Raw genomic sequence first — 24,546 nt, 5'->3', positions numbered from 1 at the left:
CACAGGTAGCAGAAGGGTTATGAGGGCTGCTTATATTATTAGATGCCATTAACACAATATGATTATTTCCTATCAGTGACAGTTCTCATTGCAAGAAGAAATCATCACCTGTTTACTGGTCTGCCATTCTTATTGTACCATACGGTTAACAGGGCAAGGTTTAGTCCACACATTTTACAGTAGAGCTAGCCTCTTCAAGGGAAGGCAGTCACTGAATGTTTAACAGTGTCAGGTTTAGTCGGGGGCACGGGTGTCCCAGTCGTCTAAGGTGCCATGATTCGCTGTGCAGAGTTGCGTCCCTTGGGCACGCCAGAAACCTATGATTGTGGGTTCGAATCCCGGTTCGCCCCAATTATGTTTCTAGGTTTGTCAGCACCATACCCGTGCTCTTGGGTTTCACCGAAGTGTTAAACGTCTGAGACCTGCATCACTTCGGGCTTTCCTCCCACAATAAGCTGACACGCCGTGATATAACTGGAATAATGTTAAAAGCGGCGTTAAACCCAACTCACTCACTCACTCAGGTTTAGTCCACACATTTTATAGTAGAGCTAGCCTCTTCAAGGGAAGGCAGGCACTGAATGTTTAACAGTGTCAGGTTTAGTCCACACATTTTATAGTAGAGCTAGCCTCTTCAAGGGAAGGCAGGCACTGAATGTTTAACAGTGTCAGGTTTAGTCCACACATTTTATAGTAGAGCTAGCCTCTTCAAGGGAAGCTGCGTACCCAATACTTGGTGTTTGTACATCATGACAAAGGCCTGAGTTTGATTCACAGACATACAATTTCTGAACAGTTCTTGAGGTTTTGACCTCAAATGGCTTCAACTAAAAATGTCACTAAAGCCTACTCCCTCTTAAACAATAGTTCCTGAAGTTAGTGCATTTTTCAAGACATGCCTTTAACATGTGCCAATGATAGAATCACATGAAACTCAGGGGTGTTTGTTAAACCCAAATATTGAATGTTAGAGATTTAGGGAGTCTTTCTAGATTCAAATACCCCAGCACCTCCCTTAATTTGGAACACTGCATTGACTTGCATCTCTGTAGTCTTGTTGGCACTGACACCATAAGTCTATATCAGCCTCCTAATCTTGTAGGTCATTTCAACCACAGATCAAAGGTGAGGCTGGGTGAGGTGAGTGAGTGAGTGAGTGAGTTAAAGTTTAACGTCACATTGGCAATATTTCAGCCATATCATGACGAATTGGGTGAGGTGAAATGAGGTTTAACGTCACATTCAAGATCATTGCCCTTACACAGCGACATGCATGCACGTGCACGCGCATGTGTGTGTGTGTGCTTGTACTAGTCCGGAACAATGCCGTATTACAGTGCCAGCCTACTGAGATACCATGCCACAGTTTAACAGTGATAACTCAGTTTACTGACGCCGAGCCGATCAGTTCTGGTCTTATCTCCCTAATACAAAACGCAAGACAGGGTAACAACAAGTAGCATCCTTTAACATCTTTCGGTGGGACGCAAACAGGGATTTATCACGACCTTCCCCTCTCTGGGCAGATGCTCTGTCCACTAGACCACGGACTCGGTCCACAGATCAAAGAGCTTGTTATATGTTACACTGTTGAACCATACTAGAAGGCTCACCGAGCAGGACAATCCACCTGCAAGGCATTTGCTTAATCTAGTGTCATAATCCACTTACTGATCAAGCTATTGGATCATACTGTTCAAACTGTACAAACAAGATTACTGAGATTATGAAATTAACTTGCATTCCTGGCTTAGTTGAGCCACAATATTTACATAAACATTCACGTATCATTTTCAAGCATACCAACACAAGAGTTCAAACTGTTTAGAAAACACTCACTGAGACTAAGAGTTTGGATAGCTCATAAGGTCATTCATGCTGTGACCACCTTGGTAATGCCAGCAATTTGTCAAGACCCTGGTATGTAAAAATACAAACAGTCTCAAGTTAACACAATATGGGCTTCCACAATGGCATAAGGGAGTAACGTAAAATTCAGCTGCAGAATTCAAAGTGGCTTCTTTGAAGACTATTGGTTTCTCCTTGCTAAGAACTGTTTGGTCTCTGCCACACGTGTACGTAAGTTCTGCTGGCGGTGCAGAAAGCAAGCACCTGGCACCTGCGTCGTCAATCGCCAGCTGTGGGTTGATGAACAGTAACCATTACGCAAGTTGACCTTGGGTTGGAGGTGCTGGAAAGGCCAGACAAAGAAAACAAGCATCCATAGCTTGGCCTCACCTTGCTGCCAAGTGCACACTCAACCCTCTACCAAACCGCTACAGTGTACGCAGCGACACCATTTGCTTGCTACCTTTATGATAGCACACCAAATCTACATCCATGGTGGCTGGCAAGCGAGAAAGAGGCAAATGGGTTCCTGCTGTGGCTGTGACCTTTGGTTGGATTCAGACAAGCGACCTCCATGATAGAAGACCATCACTGTAGCTAGACCAACCCAGGGTAAGACCTCCTCTATCCTGGTAGAGCTCATCATGATGTCAGGACGCATCCATGCTCATCACCCTCCCAGTGTGGCCTGACATTCTGTCAAACCTCACATTTTCTCACCCATCTGGAAAAATGTCAAGCTTCTTTTAAAGTCCAAAAGTGTTATCATCACAGACGCTGCTGGACATGTTCACGGGCAGTTGTCAACAATTCCATCTTTTCCTAAGCTTTTAAGTCTTGATAGTATCTGCTGAAAAAATACTCTGCACCCACAAATATCAATTGTAACCCCTCCTTCTTGGATGTGAGGTTAAACAAGCCTTGAACCACTTAATCCAGAATGATGCATCAAAGTTATCAAATGTTGGTACCAAAATAGACAGATATCAGTTAAAATCAAAAGATCTTAACATCATTTACATTTGTGTCACCATCTCAAAATAACTAATCTTCGTATGTGATCATGCAAGCATTAATTATCCTGCATCTAAGGCTGCTATTTTTACTGCTGTTCCACTTTTCCAGACATCTCAGTCCTCTGATCCTTACCCTGCTCTGGCAGCAAACAAGCCTCAAGCCTCCAGTCTCTAGCTTTACCACTTTGAAATTCAGAGCTTGTCTAAGGCCTTTTTGGAACAGTGCCCAAATGCCCTTGTCCTTTAGAAATCTTCAAGTTCAGTCTGAACAACACAACCATGAAATCTGCACTTGAATGTCTAACCAAGCCTGGGGAATGAGGCTGACTCCATCAATCGGACCATTACAAAGAAAGCTGAACCATGGATTGTCGTCCTAGCAGCTAATGAATGTGTTTGTTTTCTTAACCAAAGTGAATTTTGTTGTGAGTATTTTTTGCAAACATCTGTTGATTTAAAATTAGACCATGATCTTTTCCTGTGTAGTAGAGAAGGTATGAAAAATGAGTTTTATCTGAAAGCTGATAACGAGGTTATGAAGTGCCGTATTTCCTCAATCAGCTTAAACTGGTTAAGATAAGAAAATTAAATACAAGTCAATCTATTTCACTATCAGGACATTGAACTAAGGAAGAGGACGCAGGATCTAGAATCTACTCTTCTATACATCATAGAAGATCAATGAACACTTCATATGCTGATATCAATTACTTGCTGATAATATCTAACAAAAAATACATTTATCATAGAATTCATTGTTCATGTATGAACACTAAATTATTTTCCAATTTAAACAAACAAAAAATTAAGTTTTTTACAAAGAACCTTTTTTTCTAATTGAGCTATTTTTTGTGTGAACATCACAAAAACATTAAATAAATATTTGGGATAGTTTGCATATATGTTAAAACGGGATTGCAGAGAAACAAAAAAATTAAGTTTTTTACAAAGAACTTTTTTTTCTAATTGAGCTATTTTTGTGTGTGAACATCACAAAAACAGTAGGTAAATATTTGGGATAGTTTGCATATATGTTAAAACAGGATTGCAGAGAAAATATTCTTTATCCTGCATGTAGTTGTGATGATATAATCCTTTATCAACTTGATACTAACAACTACAGTCCTGAGTGAAATGCATGATAACAGATCAAGAAATGAAAATGATCTGAGGAATTATCGGGGCAGGGCGTCACATACATATGATACGTTCATGATCAGCGTGGCCCATTGATAGAGGCATTCGGTGTGTTATATTATCATGTACATGTCACCTCTATGATGTATTCACCAACGAGTAGACAGCTTCTGACAAAAGTCTATTGTTTTAGATAGGTGATTGATAGGTTGAGGTGACAACAAAGTGAGATGTTAATGATAAGACAAATTGAACTGTGGACACAGCAGTCATTGCAGGCTTTGGAAAAGCTTTGAAAATCCAATACGATTTACAATCCATTTCATATTCTTGAATGATTTCATAGCTTTTTTTGGTCATTTAAACTGACAAATAACCTCTTCAGGTGTGATCGATTATGAGCAGGGTTTGAAATCAACACAAGTTTGCTAGTTCAAGCTAGTAAAATCACAGACCTAATTATTTAGGTCTGTGGTAAAATTCAGGCAGGACAAGTAATATTTCCTTATTGACTGGCACTTTTACCATTACGTAGACTGAAACTCTGCTGTTTGTGTTCGCGGACTAGTGAAAATAAAAATTAATTTCTAACCCTGAGGAATTATATCCTGTTAACACTGAGCTACAGATAAGCTGCCTATTTGCGTAAAATGCCCGCCAAAACTATTCAAAACCCAATTGCTTTCAATTAACTTGCATTGAAAAACGCATGCATTAAATGAAAAACTCAATTGTTTAAAAACATCACACCGTTTATACCCAATGAAGTTTTTTAAGCATGCATACAACAGAGCTAATTTCGGAAACACAATTACGAGCTAATTTACTTTCCGTGTCAAGCCTATATTTAAAACTATTATATACATCTAAAACATTATTTCATTTTTTTTAAATCTCAAAAGGCTTACTCATTTTTGGAAAAACCCAATAGAGTGATGAATAGATGTGTGAAAAAATATTGTTTACCCAATGACAAATGTAAAAACCCAATTAAAATAGAAACCCTGGAGTAAAAACTCAATTGCTCAAAAAGTTATCTGGAGCTCGGAATGACCATGATGTGACACTGGGGATAAATGTACTTTGGCACGAGGAGGACCAACAAACACATGGAACATGATCATGAATGTGCAATTCACAAATAAAATATGACCCAATTAAAATAGAAACCTCAAAACATTATCTGGAGTTCTGTTAGCAGACTTAGAGCCGTCAGTATACTAATCAAAAGACAATGAAAATGTGAAGGAATATCTGTTTTCCCTTCCCCCAAAACGTAGTTGTGTTGTGAGGTGAAATGGGTTATAAAGTCACGTTCAAGATTATTGCATTTTATGGCAACGTGTACGCGTGTGGCAGGGGATGTTTCTTCTAGGCCAGACAAATGAGTGTTTTATAGTGCTAGCTCATTGAGATACCATGCTACAGTTTAACATGGATACCCCACTCATACACAGTATACAGACTCGGAGTCGACCAGTCCTTGCTTTAGCCCCTTAGTGGCGAGTGTCAGCAACAAGTACATCTTTGGTTGTAGTTATGTTACGTAAGCCTGTAGACTGAAATGAACTGAGGACTAGTTGGGTATAACTCATGGCGTCTATCACTAGCTTGAGGCTGAATTCGTGATTCAGAAATTCAGAAATATTACAAGGGTCCATTGCAGTGGTGTTCCGACAAATCGATTTCACAGACTATCGATTAGTTTCCGTTTCCAACCGAGGTGAGGTGAAATGGGGTTTAACGCATTTATATAGCGACATGCATGCACGTGTGTGTGTGTTTGGCTGCTTGTACTAGACTAGATTTATAGTGCTAGCTCACTGAGATACCATGCCACAGTTTAACATGAATACCCCACTCAGACACAGTATACCGACTCTGAGCCGACCAGTCCTTGTTTTAGCCCCTTAATGCCGAGCGCCAGACAGGGTAACATCAGGTACCATCTTTTAACGTCTTTTGGTATGACGCGGTCGGGGATCGAACTCCAGACCCTCCGCTCTCTGGGCGGACGCTCTACCGCTAGACCAGGGAGGCAGTCTCCAACCAAGGAACTGATCATGACACATGTGACTGATTGTTTTCAAATTATACATGTTCAACAAATAAAAGGGGATTACATTAAGTATAACAGGTCAAAAAACACAAAGTCTTATACGCAGGCCGGTTACAGTGTTTATAAGTCGATGTGTTTGTGTTGCGGAGTATTGCAAAACAACAGCCTCAGCCTTTATACAAAGACAAAACTAATACTGAAATCCTTTTATGAAAGTTATCCTGATCTTAGCCAATATTTTCAATCTATCAGTAACACTTATATACTTAAACAAAAACAGTCAGGAGCATGAATATTTTTGGGGATGTTTTTTTTAATTGCGTGCTCAGTCTTCACTAGTAAAATATCCCCCAAAACTATTTATGATCCCTAACTTTTATTGTTCAGCATATGTTCATAGTTGCCAGTGTCAGGAACATCCTTATAATTATCAAGGGGTGCACGGGTGGCCCAGTTGTGCAGAGTTGCGTCCCTTGGGCACGCCAGAAACCAATGATTGTGGGTTCGAATCCTGGTTTGCCCCAATTATGTTTCTAGGTTTGTCAGCACCATACCCGGTGGGTTTCAGCGAAGTGGTAAACGTCTGAGGCCTGCATCACTTCGGGCTTTCCTCCCACATCAAGCTGACACACCATGATATAACTGGAATACTGTTAAAAGCGGCGTTAAACCCAACTCACTCACTATAATTATCAATGGCAGTCCGAGTATGTTTTCCATAAAAGCAAAGGTCAGTATAGGTCCCTTATACCTCATCAATCGATGCCAAAATGTGTTAAGACTACAAGCCCGAAACTTGGCTCCAAACAACATTTTCAGTAGAATTTAGTGTTATGTGGACTATCATAGCTGAGCTTACTAAACCTAAAAGAATTTTACTTGACTCTGGCTTTGGACTAATGGCTAATCCTTTTCATAACTCACTAAAACAAGGAACAGATCATTGGTTTGCCTGGTCCATACACAACTACTAGCAGACAACCATGATAAAATTCAGCAAGTGAGTGAGTGAGTATGGCTTAACACTGCTTTTAGCAATATTCCAGCAATATCACGGCGGGGGGCACCAGAAAAGGGCTTCACACATTGTACCCATGTGAGGAATCGAACCCGGGTCTTCGGCGTGATGAGCTGAAACTTTAACCACCAGGTTACCCCACCGGCTGATAAAATTCAGCAAAAGCAGGAATATCACTCGAACTCCATGTATAAGATTCCAACTTACGTCTTGGACACTCTTCGGTAACCGACTCCAGAAAGTCCTGAGGTGTCATATAGATGTTTCCCTGATATTCCACAGAGGCAAACTGACGAAAACGCATCTCACGGTGCGTGACCCTCTCTTTCGGTGGTTCATCTTTCTGTAATCAAAATATAAGTATAACAGTTATAATATTGTTGTGTCTTGCAAAGAAAAAGACAAAATCTCAAGCTTTTTGTCTTGCAGGTTACTTTTTGTGTTTATATCTAGCATATATTTTAAGATTCATAATTTCATATATTTTCTCAGGCAAGTAGTTTATTGCATTGTTCATGGTTTTACGTCAGTAGAGATATCTTCAGTCTTTTAAATCATTTGTTTTACAAGCTCTACATCTTCCCATGGCAAGAGAGTTAACTGACTTTAAAAGTCCTGTTTCCACCCTTGATGAACAAGGCTGGAATTCCTGGGCTCAATCGTAGGGCCATCAGTGGCTATTACGAGTTATGTCCCTTCTATGCCTCTCCTATGGACCAATCAGATTCCACCTCTTGTATCACTTGCATTTGCTTCAAACAAAATGGTGGTGCCAAGTCAAGACGATCTGATCGATAATCAAGATCTATACTGAGATCAAACGGGTCTTACATCACAAAGTGCATCAAATCATATGAGCACCTTGATAAAAAACATGAAAAATTTGAAAAAAATCTGTTGCGAACGAGATTGCAGTGCACATGCTTTGCAAATCCTGCAATCGACCAAAATCTGCATGACAGTTGACAAACCAAATTTTGATTTCATTGCGCGATTTTGATTGGACTACGCATAGACTCGTTAGTCCAGCCAAAATGTAACTCCATAATACCAGCCTAGTCGGCAAGGGTGGAAACTGGACATTAATAGTCAGTTAACTCTCTTGCCTCGGGAAGATGCAAGCTCTATAGGTCACGTACCCTTTGAAAAAGACAACAATATTTCTCTGACTTCTTACAGAAATTCTGGCCATTAATTGCATAGGAATTACAATGCCATTTAAGACAATTACTTATATATATCCCCATATATACAGCAGATGAATGTGATTTTATAATTTAGAGGGTGCTTTACAATGGTATAAAGAAGTTGTTATCCATAAATTGTGTCTACTTGGTCATCTGTCAACTTCTAAGTAATGCCTATCAAACAATTCAACATTAATACTATTTACTTTCTTATATTGTATATGATAATCTTGGATCTCATTCATGTACAACCCAGCCACAGAAAATAAATTCACAGAAATAAAACTATGACATCAAATGTCATGTTTGCTTAAATGAATAAGTGTAAAATTTTGAATGGTCATGACAATCACATCAGACCTGAAAGAGGCTATTAAAAGGGATTATTCAATTAACAGGCAATTAACTGGTAGCTTTTTAATTGCATTCATCTCTGAATGAAAGGTCTGTTCACACCTGACTGAATAAAAGTCAATCAATTCAAGAAGGGGATTTCAAACTGTTTGTTTAGCGTGAAAGATTGGCTAAAATGTTATTTTAACAATAAAAGGAACACAATGATTTAATACTTGTTAATTGGCAATAAGTAAAATGCCCTAATTAATCAGCCACTTTAACATCGTGATTAATCAAAAGGACTTGGCGATTCTCTTTCACACCTTTTCAAAGTAATTAACAAGGAGACAGGAGTTTGTTCCATGGGCTACTGAAAATCTTAGCATTTGTTTGATAACATCAGCTTTGTTTAGAAAAGACTGTTTGCTCAACGTCCATTCTTTTACTTTCAAGGTTAGCAAAAACAAATGTAACTTAAGATTGCCAAATCATGGATATCCATTGAGTCTTGTAAAATCTAGACACTAACTTAACATTCATAATGCAATGAAAGTAATTTAGGTGCAAGTGTAATGCTTCATGTTAACCTTGAGAATCAAGGAAACACCCTGTGTTCATAATTTGATATTTAGAGTTGGAAATACACACACAGTTAATAAGTTTTGATAGCTCATTAATTCTAAAAACGTTATGTGATATTATTGTTTTGGAGACATTATGCTAAAGTAGTTATGAAGACTGTAACTGATACGAGGAACCCAAACCCCATTTGATCCCTATCAATGTGTGGCCCTTGCTGCCGAAAAAAAAAACAGAAGAAAAAGAATCTAAACAGTAATTTCAAGTCGCCGGCAATTCTCATTCCCACACAGGCGTCATTATCATCTGAATTAAAAGTGTTTTGAAATATGTTTGTAATCCATTCCTAACATATATATGAGTCTTACATCAAGAGTTCATGCACTGCGGTCTGTCAGTCACAAATTTTATGAAGGAGAAGAACTGGCCACTTGTTCCTGTCTATCCAATGTAATTACAATTTAAACCAATAAAGGTGTGGTTTAAGATGAGTTTCTATGGTTGTGGCTTACAGAGAAAATAGCTCAAACATTCACCCGTGTTGGAAAAAATAGCTCAAGATTAATGACCCCAAACACAAAAAGGATATTACATTTCATGCAATGCTGTTAAATCCATCAACCCAAGTCAGTATGCTGATACAGTAAAAGAAAAGAACTAGCAAAGCAGGCTGAGTTTCCAAACAATAGAACTGGGACACATGCAGAAACAATGTTTTAACTTCTTTTAATCCCTACATATCAACATCAATTGACTCAATTTTGTCTACAAGACTATTATAACTATTACATGAACAATGTGACCTTTAGTGAGGAAAAAACCCATATTTGTCATTCTAATGAATGATTTAGCTTTCAGTTTGAATTACATATATTTCTTTGCTACACAATGTTATCAGTTAATGATGTCTCACAATCACAGACTAATTATACAATCAGCTGTGCTATAAACGCGTTATCACCATACAAGGCAAATGGTTTCAAGGGAGATAACTGTGATTTACATAATATCCAGCCACAGCTGTCGAAAAAGGGGAAGCTAACGACTCATCCCATATAATAGCACAATAGGGCACACAATCAACTTATTGCAAACTATGTATTATGAACTTTAAAATGATGGGATGACGATGTCATTTCGAAATCAGGACCGGCACAGACACAATTGAACGACTTTCCGACAGGACGAAACAAGTCAGTCTCAATGTTTACAAAAGCAACTGTAATAAAAACACTGCAACCCGACACCTGTGGGGTTATACATCCACATTGGCGCCATTATCTGAGCTTTAATGAGCATACTGAAACGAAATCAACTCTAATCTAGTGTTATGTTCATATGCACTGTGTATGAAAGGCGAAAGCTGAAAGTATGCGAGAGGAATTCATATGACACCCTCACCTCCGTTTCACGAGCGTGAACCACTGGGACGATGGCTTGTCCTTGTTTATAAAACCAATGTATTGCTAAGGTGCAACCACTGGCTGCTGCTATCATGTACAAACTCCTCCTTGGAATTGGTTGTTTAGTAAATATGCCCTCCTTCCATAATATAGGACGCAAACTCCTCAGTAAGTCCCTGCATCTTCTCACAGCAGCCATTTTGCTCCCTGACGCACATGCGCAGAGAACAGCCTAAGCCACTACGATCATTGTATCATGAAACATCGGACAGTAAACAGTGCTAGGAACGATGAGCTATCAAACGGTAATTATCTTTTAATTTCATTTGTTGATCATTATTTCAGTGACATGCGACTTACTTACCACCACTCTTGCTGATATGCCACGCTTTTTTCTTTGCATTATGTCAATTCTTAATAGATCAATCGGAACACTGAAGATAGTATATTCGTTTAGTGTCAGATTATACTGCATTGATAACTTATATTATTTTGCGTGTATGTCATTTCAAACTGTTTGACATTTGAGATTGTCGCTGTGACAATTCATATTAAACACGAGGAAATATAGTTCTCCATAGTGACATTTATTTGATTCGTAGTTACAGTGAATTCCACACTTGAAAATTGGAATTAAGTTTAGTGACGAAAATGTTTCATGGATGATCACGACATATAGTTTCAATATACAGCAAGGAAGGGAAAACACAGGTAGATCTGTGGGTTATCTTGCAGTAACTTATTTCAACAAACCGGTCCGTTCGATAAGTGGGTTGCCCTTTATCATGTGCCCGTGTACTTGTCAGAGTATATACTGGTGCATATATATATAGGCTTGTGTAAACTGAGTCGGTAAGAGAGCAGAGGGTTGGAAAACTTTTATAATTACATGAAAAATGCTTAACTCCTATGCGGTGGTCTCCAAGTAAATCGCACGTAAACTAACTGCAGCTTCACATGAGATCGACCATTTTCATTACCACGCCTCATTAAATGTTTTGATGGGACTTTAGTATATGCATCGTGTGTGTTAGGTTTGCGAGATGTTCGCTTAAAGCATTGGTATCATTCTTCCTTGGTACGCGTCTCCTGTGAAAAAACCCTGGTTATTTCTCCAGCGGCGCTGCGTTTACACCGGTTCCAATAGAATAGTCTCCGAGTCGTCTCAAGTCCCGCCTCTGTTTATACCCCTCGTGCACTGTAAGGCTCTTGTAACCACCGGGCTGGTTCATTCATGAAGTGCTCGTGTGTGGTTATACCGACAAATCACCGGAATGCGTTAATCCAGTTACTGAATCGATGATAAATCACTCTAAATAGATAACGCTTATCACATTTGATTGTATTCCCGTGTCCTTGATTTTTTATCTCACAGTAAGCTGTGAAACAAATTACCGTTTTACGTACCATTTAGCAATAATTAACGCACTGACTATGTGTTTTCCGAATTCGCATTTAATCATGTTTGCAACGGTGCACACAATTCAAATTTGTAACTGGGATTCTAAAGATATGTATCTAGCAGCCGAGGGAATATTAGATGTGTTCAAGGACTAATTGATTGTTTTATTAATGAAAGGGTAGAATGTGGGAGCGCTGTTGATTTCAATGCACTGACCAGTGTCTTTCACATGCGCCTATGAGTGACCAACTGTCATTGGCTTTCGCCCCCTCATCACCCACCCACACACGCCAGTGGTGGTACTTGACGGTGGTTCTATAGGGGTAGGGAGCGGACTCATTCTCAGGTGTGGCCCCCATCTCGACTCTGTCTTTGTCTGTAGCTCCAGCAGAGCGCTTGAGATCGCTAACTGAGACGCATCCCACAGAGGCCAGTGACTGATTTTTATAATGTACACTACGTGTAAGTACAATCGTGAAGGAAATACACGGATAGTTTGTTTATAACTTGAAATAACTATATCCCGCTGAGAAAATGATCGAATTTGTCAATCAAAATCATGTCTAGACAGGTTAAAGCTTTAAATGTCTCTTTTCTCCTCTTCCAAATAAAATTAAATTTTAATACTCTTTTGTAATCGCTCTAACGCATTTATTGTCCTTGCAATTCGTCATTGTTTTTAACATCTGAAGAAACGTCAGTTTAAAAGCATTAGTTAAATGTAGTTAAAGTGAAAACTATTTAAGAAAAGGGGATACACAAACAAAAGCAATGACGATGTGAATTAGTGCTTTTACAACCACTCAGTCGACAGCTTTGTTAACTTTTGTGATTGAAAATTTCATGCCTGTGTGAACACGTGTGGAGGGCTGCTGTTCGGCCAGGATGAGACAGTTCACATTCAGGCATGAGCACTGCTAATGGTGTCAGCTATAGGCTGTCTGGCTATCGGAGATCCCTATTAGGCTGTGGATGCCATCTGTAGAGTGTTCTTCTCTGCTTGTATGGTCGCCAATAGTACAACTGTTTTACAACAAACCCTCATGTCTCCGGTGTTCCAACTCACACCACGAACGTCCTCATGAGATCACGGTTCTACGGACTGTATTGTGAGCGATGTAAATCCGTTATGTCTTTAAGTCAGCGGCGTGTATGTACAATGCAGGTGGGTTCAACACTTTTGTTGGTAAAACGTTCAAGTTTTAAATTCTTGGAACCATTTATTGGTGTCCAATAGTGTTGTAGTGATGGTTCCTGCTCGATCTTTCCGACGTTTACACAACCCACAGTGGCAGTTTTTAACTCTGTCAGCTGTTAAAGAATCATTAGGTTGGTATGACGGTTAATCATCTCTGATAGGTTTTTAGCAGATTTAACGCACGCCTGTTCCTATTTCAGATCGTCGACAGAGCACAGTGGCCCTAGTTGTGTATAAGAAGTTCTCATGGGTGCAATATTGGTAGACGTGGACCAAGAAACCAAGGGAGAGATATCCCACATGGCGGATCCAAGTGACCGGCCATGTTATAAATGTGTTATCCTCTGGGGAATGCTTGGACCAGTAAAGGAGTGTTACCAAATTTCAACAACGAAACGGATCCGCTCGGGACCAAAGCGGTGTTTGTGAAGACTTACCTTGACGGTTGTCAGTTGTGGATTACATTTGTGTGGTGTTATACAGCTTTTATTTATTTATATATATATGAATGTTCAAAGTATTCATCTGGTGGATATACCCTGTCATGTGAGCGCTACATTACAGATTCTGGAAAGGAGCTCGCTGAAGAGCTTTGCTCCATCCGACGTACCTAACTTTGATTCACGCACGCGAAGTGCATGGGATTCGGTTGTTTGCCGAGGCAATGAACTCCTTGTGTTTTTATGTTTTCATTGTTTGTTGTATGGTTGTCACAGAACAGAGCGGAACTGCATATACAAAGCCTAAACTTTCCGAACCCCCTATGCCAAATTCACATCCTAGGTATTGGCAGGATTCTGTGAGACAATTACACCTGCAGAGCAAAAACAATTGGCATATTGCGATTACGAAGGATGGACATGTGTCTGGAAGTCGAGAGAAAGGAGAATCAGGTTAGTGGTGTTTATAAATCAACATTTTGTTACTTTTGACTATCATGTGGTCGCTTACATAAACGAAATGCCACCCGTCTCTGTTTATTCGCCGATAGTGATAAAAGAATAGGAAGTAGTCTTGATCTCTGTCTAACACCACGTCAGAATGTTATTGATGAGTTGCCCTACAAACACATCAAACCCGTTCGTCATAACACTCGTCTCTACGATTAATTTATATCACCCCCCCAAAAAAAACTATGTCAACGGCGATGGTATATACGCCTTTTACAACATGATCTACACGTTTCACTCACGTCGGGGTTAAAATCATTGTTATATCATAGTTTGGCAGGCCGGCAAATTCCTCCCTGATCGTCTAGTACATGTATAAAAAGTCTCAGTGGTTATGCTCTCCTTAAATTCCAATTTTATTTTGATCTGCCGAATAAGTTGCGAGTATGCTACCAGTTGTACATGTTTCTGCGGTGATAACGATGACTGGCATCTCACGAGAGTGTGTTTCGCGCACTGGTCGTTCCAAAAACTGTAGTTGCATGCGCTTAGAGCTGCAAGGATGGCCCACGTGTGTTCAACATGTCCCAAGATAGGCAGGCGGCCTAGCCTCTCTTGGTGCACCGTTAATCAGTCTCATTTTTATTTCATCTCTCGTGGCTGATTTAATCTTTGACCTACAGAGATGCGAATGACTTGGGTAAACACATGTTGAATGTATTGGACGCATCACATAGTTCATTGTTGCAATGTGATATTCATAATGTATGTAATTATAACCTGCTAGGATTTACATGTGCTAGACAGTCATTGGTTACCCACCGGTAGGTGATACTCATGGTATATCATATAGCCACTGACATGCTTAAATATCGCGAACTAGCTTCAGTAGTTAAGGTCGCTCATTTTACTAAAATTCATCTCAAACTTCTATACTAAACATGTCTTTCCGATCAAAGCAATCATTCATATTTTACGAACTAGTTTTATATCTTTACGCTTTGTCATGCACCTATACCTTTTCCATTGTTTGACGGACACTTATTTAGGTTGTATCCCTATGGGTCCGTAACGGACCAGTGACTCACCTACGAGTAAGGGCACGCAGTGCTGTTCGTTAATAGGAGTAAATGATGTACGTTTGTGAGCTCTACCCCCTGTATAACCGCATTGTGTAATGCATGACAATTTCACTTACAAATAGTTCAATGAACTTAAGGGACCGGGACATACCGCACATAATCGTTCGGTCGTTTTTAATACACGATACGTGCAGCGTGAAGTGCCTAAGCATTTCAACAACTTGAGACCAAGCCAACGTCATACTATTCTTTGAATCCTAAGCGTTTAATATAGACCGGGTGGACTGGCGTGTACTCGTTTGGTCACACCTAAGTGCAGTGTAAGGCTAATTTTCCAAGTGGGTGGTACACCTGTATTTAAGAACTATCTTCCCTCTATCGGTAAGCTAATTACCGGTGATACCATGATTCGTGCCCATGCTTATAACGTACAAACCCACGTCTCGGTACCATTTTCAAGAGTACTGTGTACCATGGGGCCTTTGTTTGGTCCTATGTACTATATCCCGATTCTCTCCATACATCATGGTCATGGGCCAAGCCAGCGCCTCATATTGTTTAGGGGCTTTAAGCTACTAACTGCCCGACGAGCCCTTTAATGTCAGTGGGGCTTCTTGTACCGTACTGGCGACCACCTTTGTCAAAGAGCGATCGTGCGGGGGAAAATAGCGCCGATTCTCTTCTAGTTTGCCATGTGATGTGCAAAGCTCTTGTTTAATAGACATTTGTGTGGAGTAGGCGACTTTTTCAGCCATCATGAAGCAAGCCTAGGCGCGTCCTTCTCATGTGTTCGGAATCAACGATAGTGTCACCTTTAGCGGATATTTGATACGGCGGAGTTCTTGGTCTATCGACCACGTTTGTCGTCGCGATCTACCTGTCACAACGTGCAACATTGTTGAATAAACCATTAAATGTTTGACAAATAGAGTCATTAAGCGGAGATGCCGAAACCCTAGGATATTTGAAGGATTGTTCCGTTAGATTAACATGTTCTCTGATTCATGGATTGGGTAAAACGACATGCAATTTGTTGGCAATGTCTCCACAGCAAACGTCTCTGACTGTTCCTCAGCAGCAATTAACACTGTCCAAAAAAGCCATTGTGATCTAATATTCTTATGTTTAATATCAACGAACAAGTCTCATTGGGATGTCATTACACCATGATGTAATTAGGAACTTACCTCATAAGAATGTGAATAATAGTTTTATTTCTACTTTAAAATTCCTCGTTTTCACAATACTTTTTTTCTACATAGATGACTTTTGCATTACACTGCCATTAACATTTTAGAGCTTATTCCCCGCCAGCACTTATTTGCCATATCATTATGAATCTAATATCCGTTATGTGAAATGTACCTATACCTGGTTGAGTGGTCGGGAGTCGTTCAGTGTAAAATTCTACCTGCTCAGTGAGAACGCGACGTCTCGCACAAACAGGTGCCGTCTCCGCCATCCCCAGCTATTAGTAATGTTTGACACACTCTCCAGAAATGATTTCACAAAAATGTGTGCATTATAGATTCATTTCGCCCCTCGGACTGTAAGTGATATTGATAGTAATACTTCTTCATGTTCAACTACTCCCGACCGTCTGGCCGGAGGTACAATCAGACTGCCTCGGCCGTGCTCGGTTTTCCGAGTGGCCGGAACCGATCTCGGTATAGTTGTTAAGTACTATGTGGAATCTATGTTATTAACTCTCAGCGATAAAGCGAGCGTGTTATGACGCTACAACATGATAGTGGAAAGGCTATCTGAACGTAAAGCTGAAACAGACACATTCACACCTAGTTTACGATCCGACTCACTAAGCGTATCAATGAGTTATGCATGCACCAAGACTTAATCATCGCCATGCATTTCCTTCTGAATGAAAGCACTAGTGATTCACGGCACTAGAAACTAAATTCAATACTCTCAAATACACTGCAGCTGTCAACAAATCCCGATATGTCTGGCGTTAGAACCAATGTGTTTGGTAACAGTTTGCACTCCCCCCAAGAGGCAACAATCCTATTGTGATATTCGTATGGATTTTTCATTTCCCTAAATCAGCGGGGTACACTATAGGCTCGATCTATACAGAATGGCTATTTCTATTCTGACTGCCATTTTCGTAGTGCCATTCTGGCAATAACCCACGACAGCCGAGCTCTTCAAGAGTCCGCATCACCCGTAGCTGTCTGGGTGCAGCGGCAGCTCTCGGACACATCCCGGTGTAACAACCCTACAGACTAGGATAAGCTTGACTCGGGGCATTTTACTCGGACGGCACCCAATAGCCTATGGCGGATTATCAACCGTGAATAACTATCACGGCCATGACAAACTCTCCTCAGTGTGGTCTGCGAAATTCGCGCACGATATATGATTGTGCTTTGTCCAGTGTTTCGTCCCGACGTTTGAGTCTAACGTTGCCCTTGCGTTACACGCCGTCACGGAAAGTCTTCGCCCCGAGGGCAACTGGGGCAATTATGGGATAGTCAATACACAAGATCCTATTCACACGATCTGGCTTAAGATTTGGCTTCAATTTGCCCAATGAAACAGATTAACTTTCAAGTGACAGTTTCTGACCCACGACGGACCTTGTCTCGTTTTAGGACGCGTATGTATGCTGGGCTCCCACGGGGCCATTTTTGGGCCATAACAATCAAACCTTGTCCAACCCTTTGTTGGGTAAAATTCAAACACTGAAGTACGTTTCCACCTTTGCCTGAAGTACCCATGATCAATTAATCAATGATTATTTACAACCAACGACCGAAATACACCGTCCTGAAATAGCCTATTCATCTGTTTGCATGTAAATACATTTTGTCACAACATTTATGGTAATAATAATTTATTGATTATCCGGGAAGTCTTCAGAAATAAAAACTAGCATACCGGATATCGTCTGCTTGCCGTCATTTACGTCACGTGACGCGCCTTTCTGAGCAGACGTTAAATATTACGTCATTAAGTACCTTGTATCATGTAATCGATCAAAATCTTGACAAATCGATTCCGCACGGGCGTGTCTTAATGGTTGCACCTGTCAGATTTGTGACATGAACCTCAAAACCGCCTGTCATTAGAAATAAGGTAACGTTCTCCACTAAGAGAGCAAGCCGTGACTGACATTAACACTGCAATCTTACATTATTCTTCTATGAGAGTGTCATTAGGTTCCTCTAGTATTAAGGGTCAGACGTACCCCCGTGGGTTAATATTTGAAATAGCTATACATGCATTCCACGAATCACACAGACGGCGCTCACATTTCTACCACATCTTCGATGTTTAGCGTATATGAAATATTGCAATAACTCAGTCAGAAGCATAATACGAATATTAACATAATGGAAAATGATTACCAGCTGAAATGAACATGTTTGCGATAAATATAAAATAACTACAAATGGATTATTGAAGGAAAGCTGAATTTGTTCTTGCCCATGTTGATAAATCGTGTCATTACACGAGGAAAGTCGATGCCACTTGAACCCAAGACTGAGATGTTTACACGCTGACTGAAACCGACTTCTGATGTTATGTGATTTGGCGTTATGTAACTGGGGAACCCGAGGGTTGGGTGGGGTGGGGTGGGGGCAGTGTCCAAGGGTCCCACAGCTTGCCTGATCATGGGTCGTGGCCGGACATGGCTTGAGTGTGTATACTTAGAGAATTCAAATACGGACTCGGACAATATTAACACAGTTATGGCCAACTAGCCCCGTTGGTCAAGGTAAACGTCTCGGCCTTATTGGTTAGCGTCGTCTTCTATTCCTGGGAAACACTAGCGTTTCCTTGTTGATTCTGGTGTCAACAGACATGTTGGTTTCCGTGTTGTACAATAGGGAACATAACAGAGGCGGTACTCAAGGCTATAAAGGCGTGATTGTAATTGCGTTATGAAGTTGACACACAACTTACCTTCCCTGTAGCAAGTTTGTATTTTCATACAGGACGTTTGAAGCAGTTAATCCAAAGAATCGAAACACATCTCCCGAATTATCACACACAGCCTGCACATGACGCATGAATCACACAACAGTCTGATATTTCACCCATAAATTCAATTGTTCTGAAGCTTCAAATTCTGTATATTTAAGGATATCTACTTCGAAATATAACAATTAAATCATTGATCATTTTCTTTCGAGCTGCTCAAAACGAACTGCCTGTGTTCTGATCAACGCCAATATGTATATGTATAATTGTCTCTGTACACTTACAGCACATCTAATGACTATACATGTATTTGGGGTGATAATGCAATCATCTATTTATATCGATTACAGATCTGTATCATACAAACAACTAACGGCTTGTCTATATCAAGCAAGGACGTATCAATGGACTGTAGACCAGGCGTTCACCTTGTGTAGTCTGCAGGTTGCTTTACGTGTATCAGTGACACGGAAATTTCATTGTCAGCATATTAGATATCAACCAACAATACGACAACTAGCACATAGGGATTGCATTACAGACACATGTAGTCATGACGTGTCAAAGATCCTGCGTTGTGAAATTCAAAATGTTAATGTGATTAATATGATTGTGAATGTCGTGAATTAGACATTGAGTGATTGATCGATCATATATGATCCTCAGTGGTGCGATTTATGTGTGTACACAAGTTTATATCCGTCCTTCACCTTCGGTACGTTTTGAATGTTGTTTGTGTTGTTTATCAGTTCATTTTTATTACACTTGTCAGTTTCAACGTGTCAATTTATCCTTTTAAACCAGGTCTAGATATGGACGGGGTTGTTAAATTTCTTCTTTGACAAAGGATTATACTTATATATCATGGTTGCTATTGTAAGGTGTAGGTGCACATGCTGGAGGACGCGATTAGCCAGTCCATGGTAGTGGCAGACATGCACCCACACAGGTCCATGTAGATTTATGGAGCTGTACGTCTCGTTTTTTTCACTCCCAAGAAATGCTTTTAAGTGCATACTGCGGCAAGATTTCCCGGAATGTTCAATGAGATATATTGTGCATAGGACATGTTGATAGCAACACGGCACGTAGGCTTTCTAGACAGTCCCGTAACATGTTTTTTTCTTATTTGATATATACAGGTAAGCTTTTCAGTATGCGGGGGACGTTGTTTGTCATCCACAAATACAATTCTAAGTGGGTGTACCGTCTGCGCTCGGTGCAGATACCTACGCGTATTTCTCACATTTGATTGGATTTTTTCCGTCACTGAGTGATCTATACTATCAATATTTCATAAATTCGTACCGTGATTTATTACAAAGTCGACCTTGATTATTTCTTCAACGTAGGTAGACATTTATCATGAGATCACCCCTTGTCTTGTCCCAAGAACGACGCGAACGACGCTGAAATTAACACCCTAGGTGCAATCCTCGGACCAAATGGTCGTGTAACGTGATTAACTTAGACTTCGTAAACACTTAGGCCTAATCACACAATACGTTTGATATAAGTCCATCTACAAACAACCTGTCAGCATATTATGGATTGTATCGGTTGGAGCCACGAAGGCATTTCAAGGATCGAATGTCATCGAGTTATCTTCGTTCGTCAAATGACCCGGACGATTTCGAATGGGTGACAGCACCATACATGCGGAAACTGTTATGGACATGCTATGTACCGCAATGGCCATTATGTATCATGTGATCAACCGAACGTGATAAGATAGCTAACCGTTTTCTTATCGGCTAATACAATATGGGAGGTGTACAAAATTAACGTAACTGATCCGTACAAGGGAGATAACCCCTATCACGTAAATCAAGGTCACGTGATCGCATGTTTCGGTTTGGGGAACAATGAGTACATTCATTTTATCGCTGTGTAAACATTATCAGGAATGCCATTCATATATATGAGCAGAAACTGAGATGTGTGTGAACAAGGTGTGATGGTGTAACAGATAACAGCGATGTTCATCTTGATTGACATGAACATGGACTCGTTTTTATTGTTGTATTAACCCCATTTCAGCTGATTAAACAATCAAATAAGATTTAAATTATTACCTACTTTCTTTGTGACCATAAAATGTTTACGAAATTTGAAATTAACCAAGTTATTTTTACTTTCAGCTGTACTTATCATGAAGAGCGGAATCAACAACACGGTAGTTATGAAGGGCAAACAAGCAAACAAGTATTTGTGTGTGAATAACGAGTCCAAGGTGTACGCAAGTGTAAGTATTACTAAAAAATCCATTTTAAATTTAAGTCATAAATTAAATGACTTATAAAAAAGTATGGGTTGTTATTTTTCTTGTTACTTTGAAGAAGCACTTCTGTTTTTTATTAATGATTCCAACGCTAACTCAACCGGACATTTTCCAGTTCTTACCATTATTTTATTACTAATATTTTCATATTTGTTTATCTAAAGGCTATGTATAATACTGATAATTTTGTATCATTGTTCGTCGGGAGGTTAGTTAGCCCTGTTGTTGAAGCGTTCGTTCCTTATGTGCAATACCTTGGTTCCATTCAATGCATGCAACTCGTTTTTGGTTGCTCCCTGGGCGATAGTGATGAAAGATCATCGAGGTCCTACCTTCACCATGTCTGTTACTGATAGTATGTTGCTTTTGTTTCCAGGATACACCAAACGAACGCCATTGCTACTTTGTCGAAGAGTACAACCCCAACAACTACAACACGTACCGCCACTCCTTTCACCGCCGTGGCGACCGGAAGGTCTACCTCGCCATCGACGACGATGGCACTATTAGGCTCGGCAACTCAACTGACAACATGAGAATATATTTCTTGCCGCTCGAACCAAAAAAAGACAGTGTGTCAACCCATTCATCTCTGGTGACGACATCGACCACGGTGGTGACAACAACGCTTCCAACGTCTACGGTCCCACCTGTAAAGCGGAGACTTGAAAGAACTCGTAAACGCCGGCGACGGTGGTGCAAACTTTTAATTAAAGGTCGTTTAGAAAAAAACCCTGATAAGTATAAGGACAGATGTAAACATGACTGTGAAATTCTTCATAAAATGTTGGACAATCCTAAGCGATACAAGAGGAAATGTGAGAAACAGAGAATGAAGCGAAGAAACAGAAACCGAAAAAAGCGAGGTCGTGGTCGCGCCCGTGGTTCACATGGCCGTAGACCCACCCGTCATGACCACGAGAATAAGAAAAGGACCCGTCACCATCGGGCTAGGGGACGTGTGCGCCAAAGGACTGTAAAGGTGACATCGTCGCAAACACACAATGACAGTGTTACGTGACATGACGTGGTGGTCAATGTTGGTAATTAATGTCCCTTCTAAAACGTGCTATGCGAGACGGAGTCAAGTTGCGGCCCGGTTAAGGTATCCGACTTCCGGTTCCGGTCCGTGACGTAAGCCATGTGTGATAATTTATTGTGTTTGAGTGTCATGGAAGCGAAGGAATATGACATGGAACAAACAGACTTCGTTTCATGGATTGTGTTAAAGAACATCTTTGACACATTCTTGTACAAAACCGTCCGCATCATATTGTTCTTGCCGGCCATATGTCTGAAGCCCAGGTGGACATTCTACGCATGTGTGAAGTGACGAGTATTGGTCACTTGACACCTCTATACTGACATATGGCACACAAGTCACCGACCCAGAGAACAGAGTGGTATTTGGATTTGTGTATAATTGTGTAACATACTCATCCATCGCCAAAGTCACCTCATACGTAAATCATAATTTCATTGAATTAATCGTCATCCTCATTCGGCACCTTTTAAATTTTCACCCGAATCTCTGAGCAAAGAGATATAGTTATTTTCCGAAAAGACATTGAACGTGCAATAACCGAACATGCTCGACATACTATTAGCTGTATTATTATATTATATTGTACATACCATGACACATCTCTTGTTATTTTTTCTTATATTTTCTCTTAGCTCTACCGGAAGTAGTCAACATTTTAGTCTGTCCCCTCACACAACTTAATCAGTAGATAATTGATTTGATCTGACTTTAAAATGCAGATTTGACCTGACTTTTACTTTCGAACTATTTATCATGGTGGAAAGCGCCACCAAACCTTGATCCGCTTTGACACAGCCTTTGTCTACACATCGTAAGACTAGGGTGTCACGGGTGGCCCAGTCGTCTGAAGCGCCGCAACTCGCTGTGCAGTGTTATGTCCCCTTTACACACCAGGAACCTATGATCGTGGGTTCGAATCCAGATTATGTTTCTATACGTTTTTCAGCACCTTATCCGTGATCGTGGGTTTCTACAAAGTGCTAAACGTCTAAAAACTGCATCAATTATGGCTTTCTCACACATGAAGGTGACACGTCGTGATGTGACTGGAATAGTGTTCAAAGCAGCGTTAAACCCAACTTACTCACTGGTAGGGCTATAGGACCACTTTTCCAATAGCCATTTAGGCGTGGTTTGGTGACTACCAAAGGATTGGTTGTGATATCACTGGACCTGGGAGTGAGAACCTGCAGGTAACCAATACAGTACCTGACAGCGTCCTGGCAGTCATTTGTAACTTTCTTACTGTTAAATATTGATGCGATTCATTGCTAAAACAAAGATGTTGCATTACTCGGCTGGAAACCGACGTCAAGAATAAAATGCAACCATCCCAAAAGTTGAGAGGTAGATGTCAAGGCCGCCTGAGTTAAAAAGAAACTTGATTAATATCACCGACTCCTTATGGAGTTATTTGTCCTTATGGTAATTTATCGATCTATTGGATGGTAATTATGGTAGTTGATCGATCCATTGGATGGTAATTATGGTAATTTATCGATCCATTGGATGGTAAATATGGTAATTTATCGATCCACTGTTTCATAGTTTCATCTTCTCATATTTCTTGGACCAACGTTTAGTTGTGTTTTTCTCAAGCCGGGTTGCAAATGTTTGAGGTACATCACCAAAATAAACTAGGGATACATAAAAAGTCGATATCTAACAGTTAACAAGCGTCTCTACAAGCTAGACTGAAAGTGCTGAGACCCTTCCGTTGCAACAACGAAGACCAATGTACATGTTCGACCAGCAGCATCTTCAACATTTGAACTACGTCTTTCATATCCAGAGTCTGCAGTGTCGCTTCGTGTAAAATGAAGCCACATTGCGTCCTTCTGTAGTCCGTGGGAGACCGAGGCGATCTATGGGTTGTTGAGTCTGGGTCAGGCAAACCAGTGGCATGAGCATCGATCCACGTCATCGAGGTAGAACTCACAAAGATCGCTTCATCCCAAAATGCACCTGTCTGCACGTCATACTGAACTATCACGTGACATAACAGCCCAATCGCCAGTCTTGACCTTCATGTACATCTTGAAAGTGTTTTAAACATGTTGCATGGACTTTACGCGGCGGAATATGGCGGTTAGTAGGTTTGCACGGATTTATTTTCATAT

General features: G+C 40.4%; 2 protein-coding genes across 15 annotated transcripts in view; one reads left to right on the top strand and one right to left on the bottom strand.

Moving 5' to 3' along the window:
* Positions 1-19,307, bottom strand: part of LOC124133694 (calcium uptake protein 3, mitochondrial-like) — a 130,044-nt gene extending 110,737 nt beyond the window's left edge. For 8 of the 9 annotated variants that reach the window (XM_046498166.2, XM_046498167.2, XM_046498172.2 and 5 more), the window contains exons 1-2: positions 10,582-10,813; positions 7,286-7,421 (exon numbers count right to left, since the gene is read on the bottom strand). In XM_046498166.2, the coding sequence (XP_046354122.1) occupies positions 7,286-7,421; positions 10,582-10,782 (337 nt within the window). In that variant the 5' untranslated portion in view covers positions 10,783-10,813. Of the gene's footprint in view, positions 1-7,285; positions 7,422-10,581; positions 10,814-19,082 lie in introns of those variants that run through there. The other variant, XM_046498175.2, reaches the window with a different exon arrangement.
* Positions 1-23,021, top strand: part of LOC124133696 — a 95,397-nt gene extending 72,376 nt beyond the window's left edge. For 3 of the 6 annotated variants that reach the window (XM_048387525.1, XM_046498177.2, XM_046498179.2), the window contains exons 2-4: positions 13,384-14,076; positions 21,242-21,345; positions 21,758-23,021. In XM_048387525.1, the coding sequence (XP_048243482.1) occupies positions 13,848-14,076; positions 21,242-21,345; positions 21,758-22,402 (978 nt within the window). In that variant the 5' untranslated portion in view covers positions 13,384-13,847 and the 3' untranslated portion in view covers positions 22,403-23,021. Of the gene's footprint in view, positions 1-10,780; positions 10,889-12,428; positions 12,448-12,980; positions 13,151-13,383; positions 14,077-21,241; positions 21,346-21,757 lie in introns of those variants that run through there. The other 3 variants (XM_046498176.2, XM_048387526.1, XM_046498178.2) reach the window with 3 other exon arrangements.
* Positions 23,022-24,546: the final 1,525 nt, after the last annotated feature.

The sequence above is a fragment of the Haliotis rufescens genome, unplaced genomic scaffold (genome assembly GCF_023055435.1).
Source record: "Haliotis rufescens isolate VD_foot unplaced genomic scaffold, xgHalRufe1.0.p SCAF_7, whole genome shotgun sequence".
NCBI lineage: Eukaryota > Metazoa > Mollusca > Gastropoda > Lepetellida > Haliotidae > Haliotis > Haliotis rufescens.
Note: the sequence above shows the minus strand (reverse complement) of the source record. Positions and strands in the feature narration are given on the sequence as shown.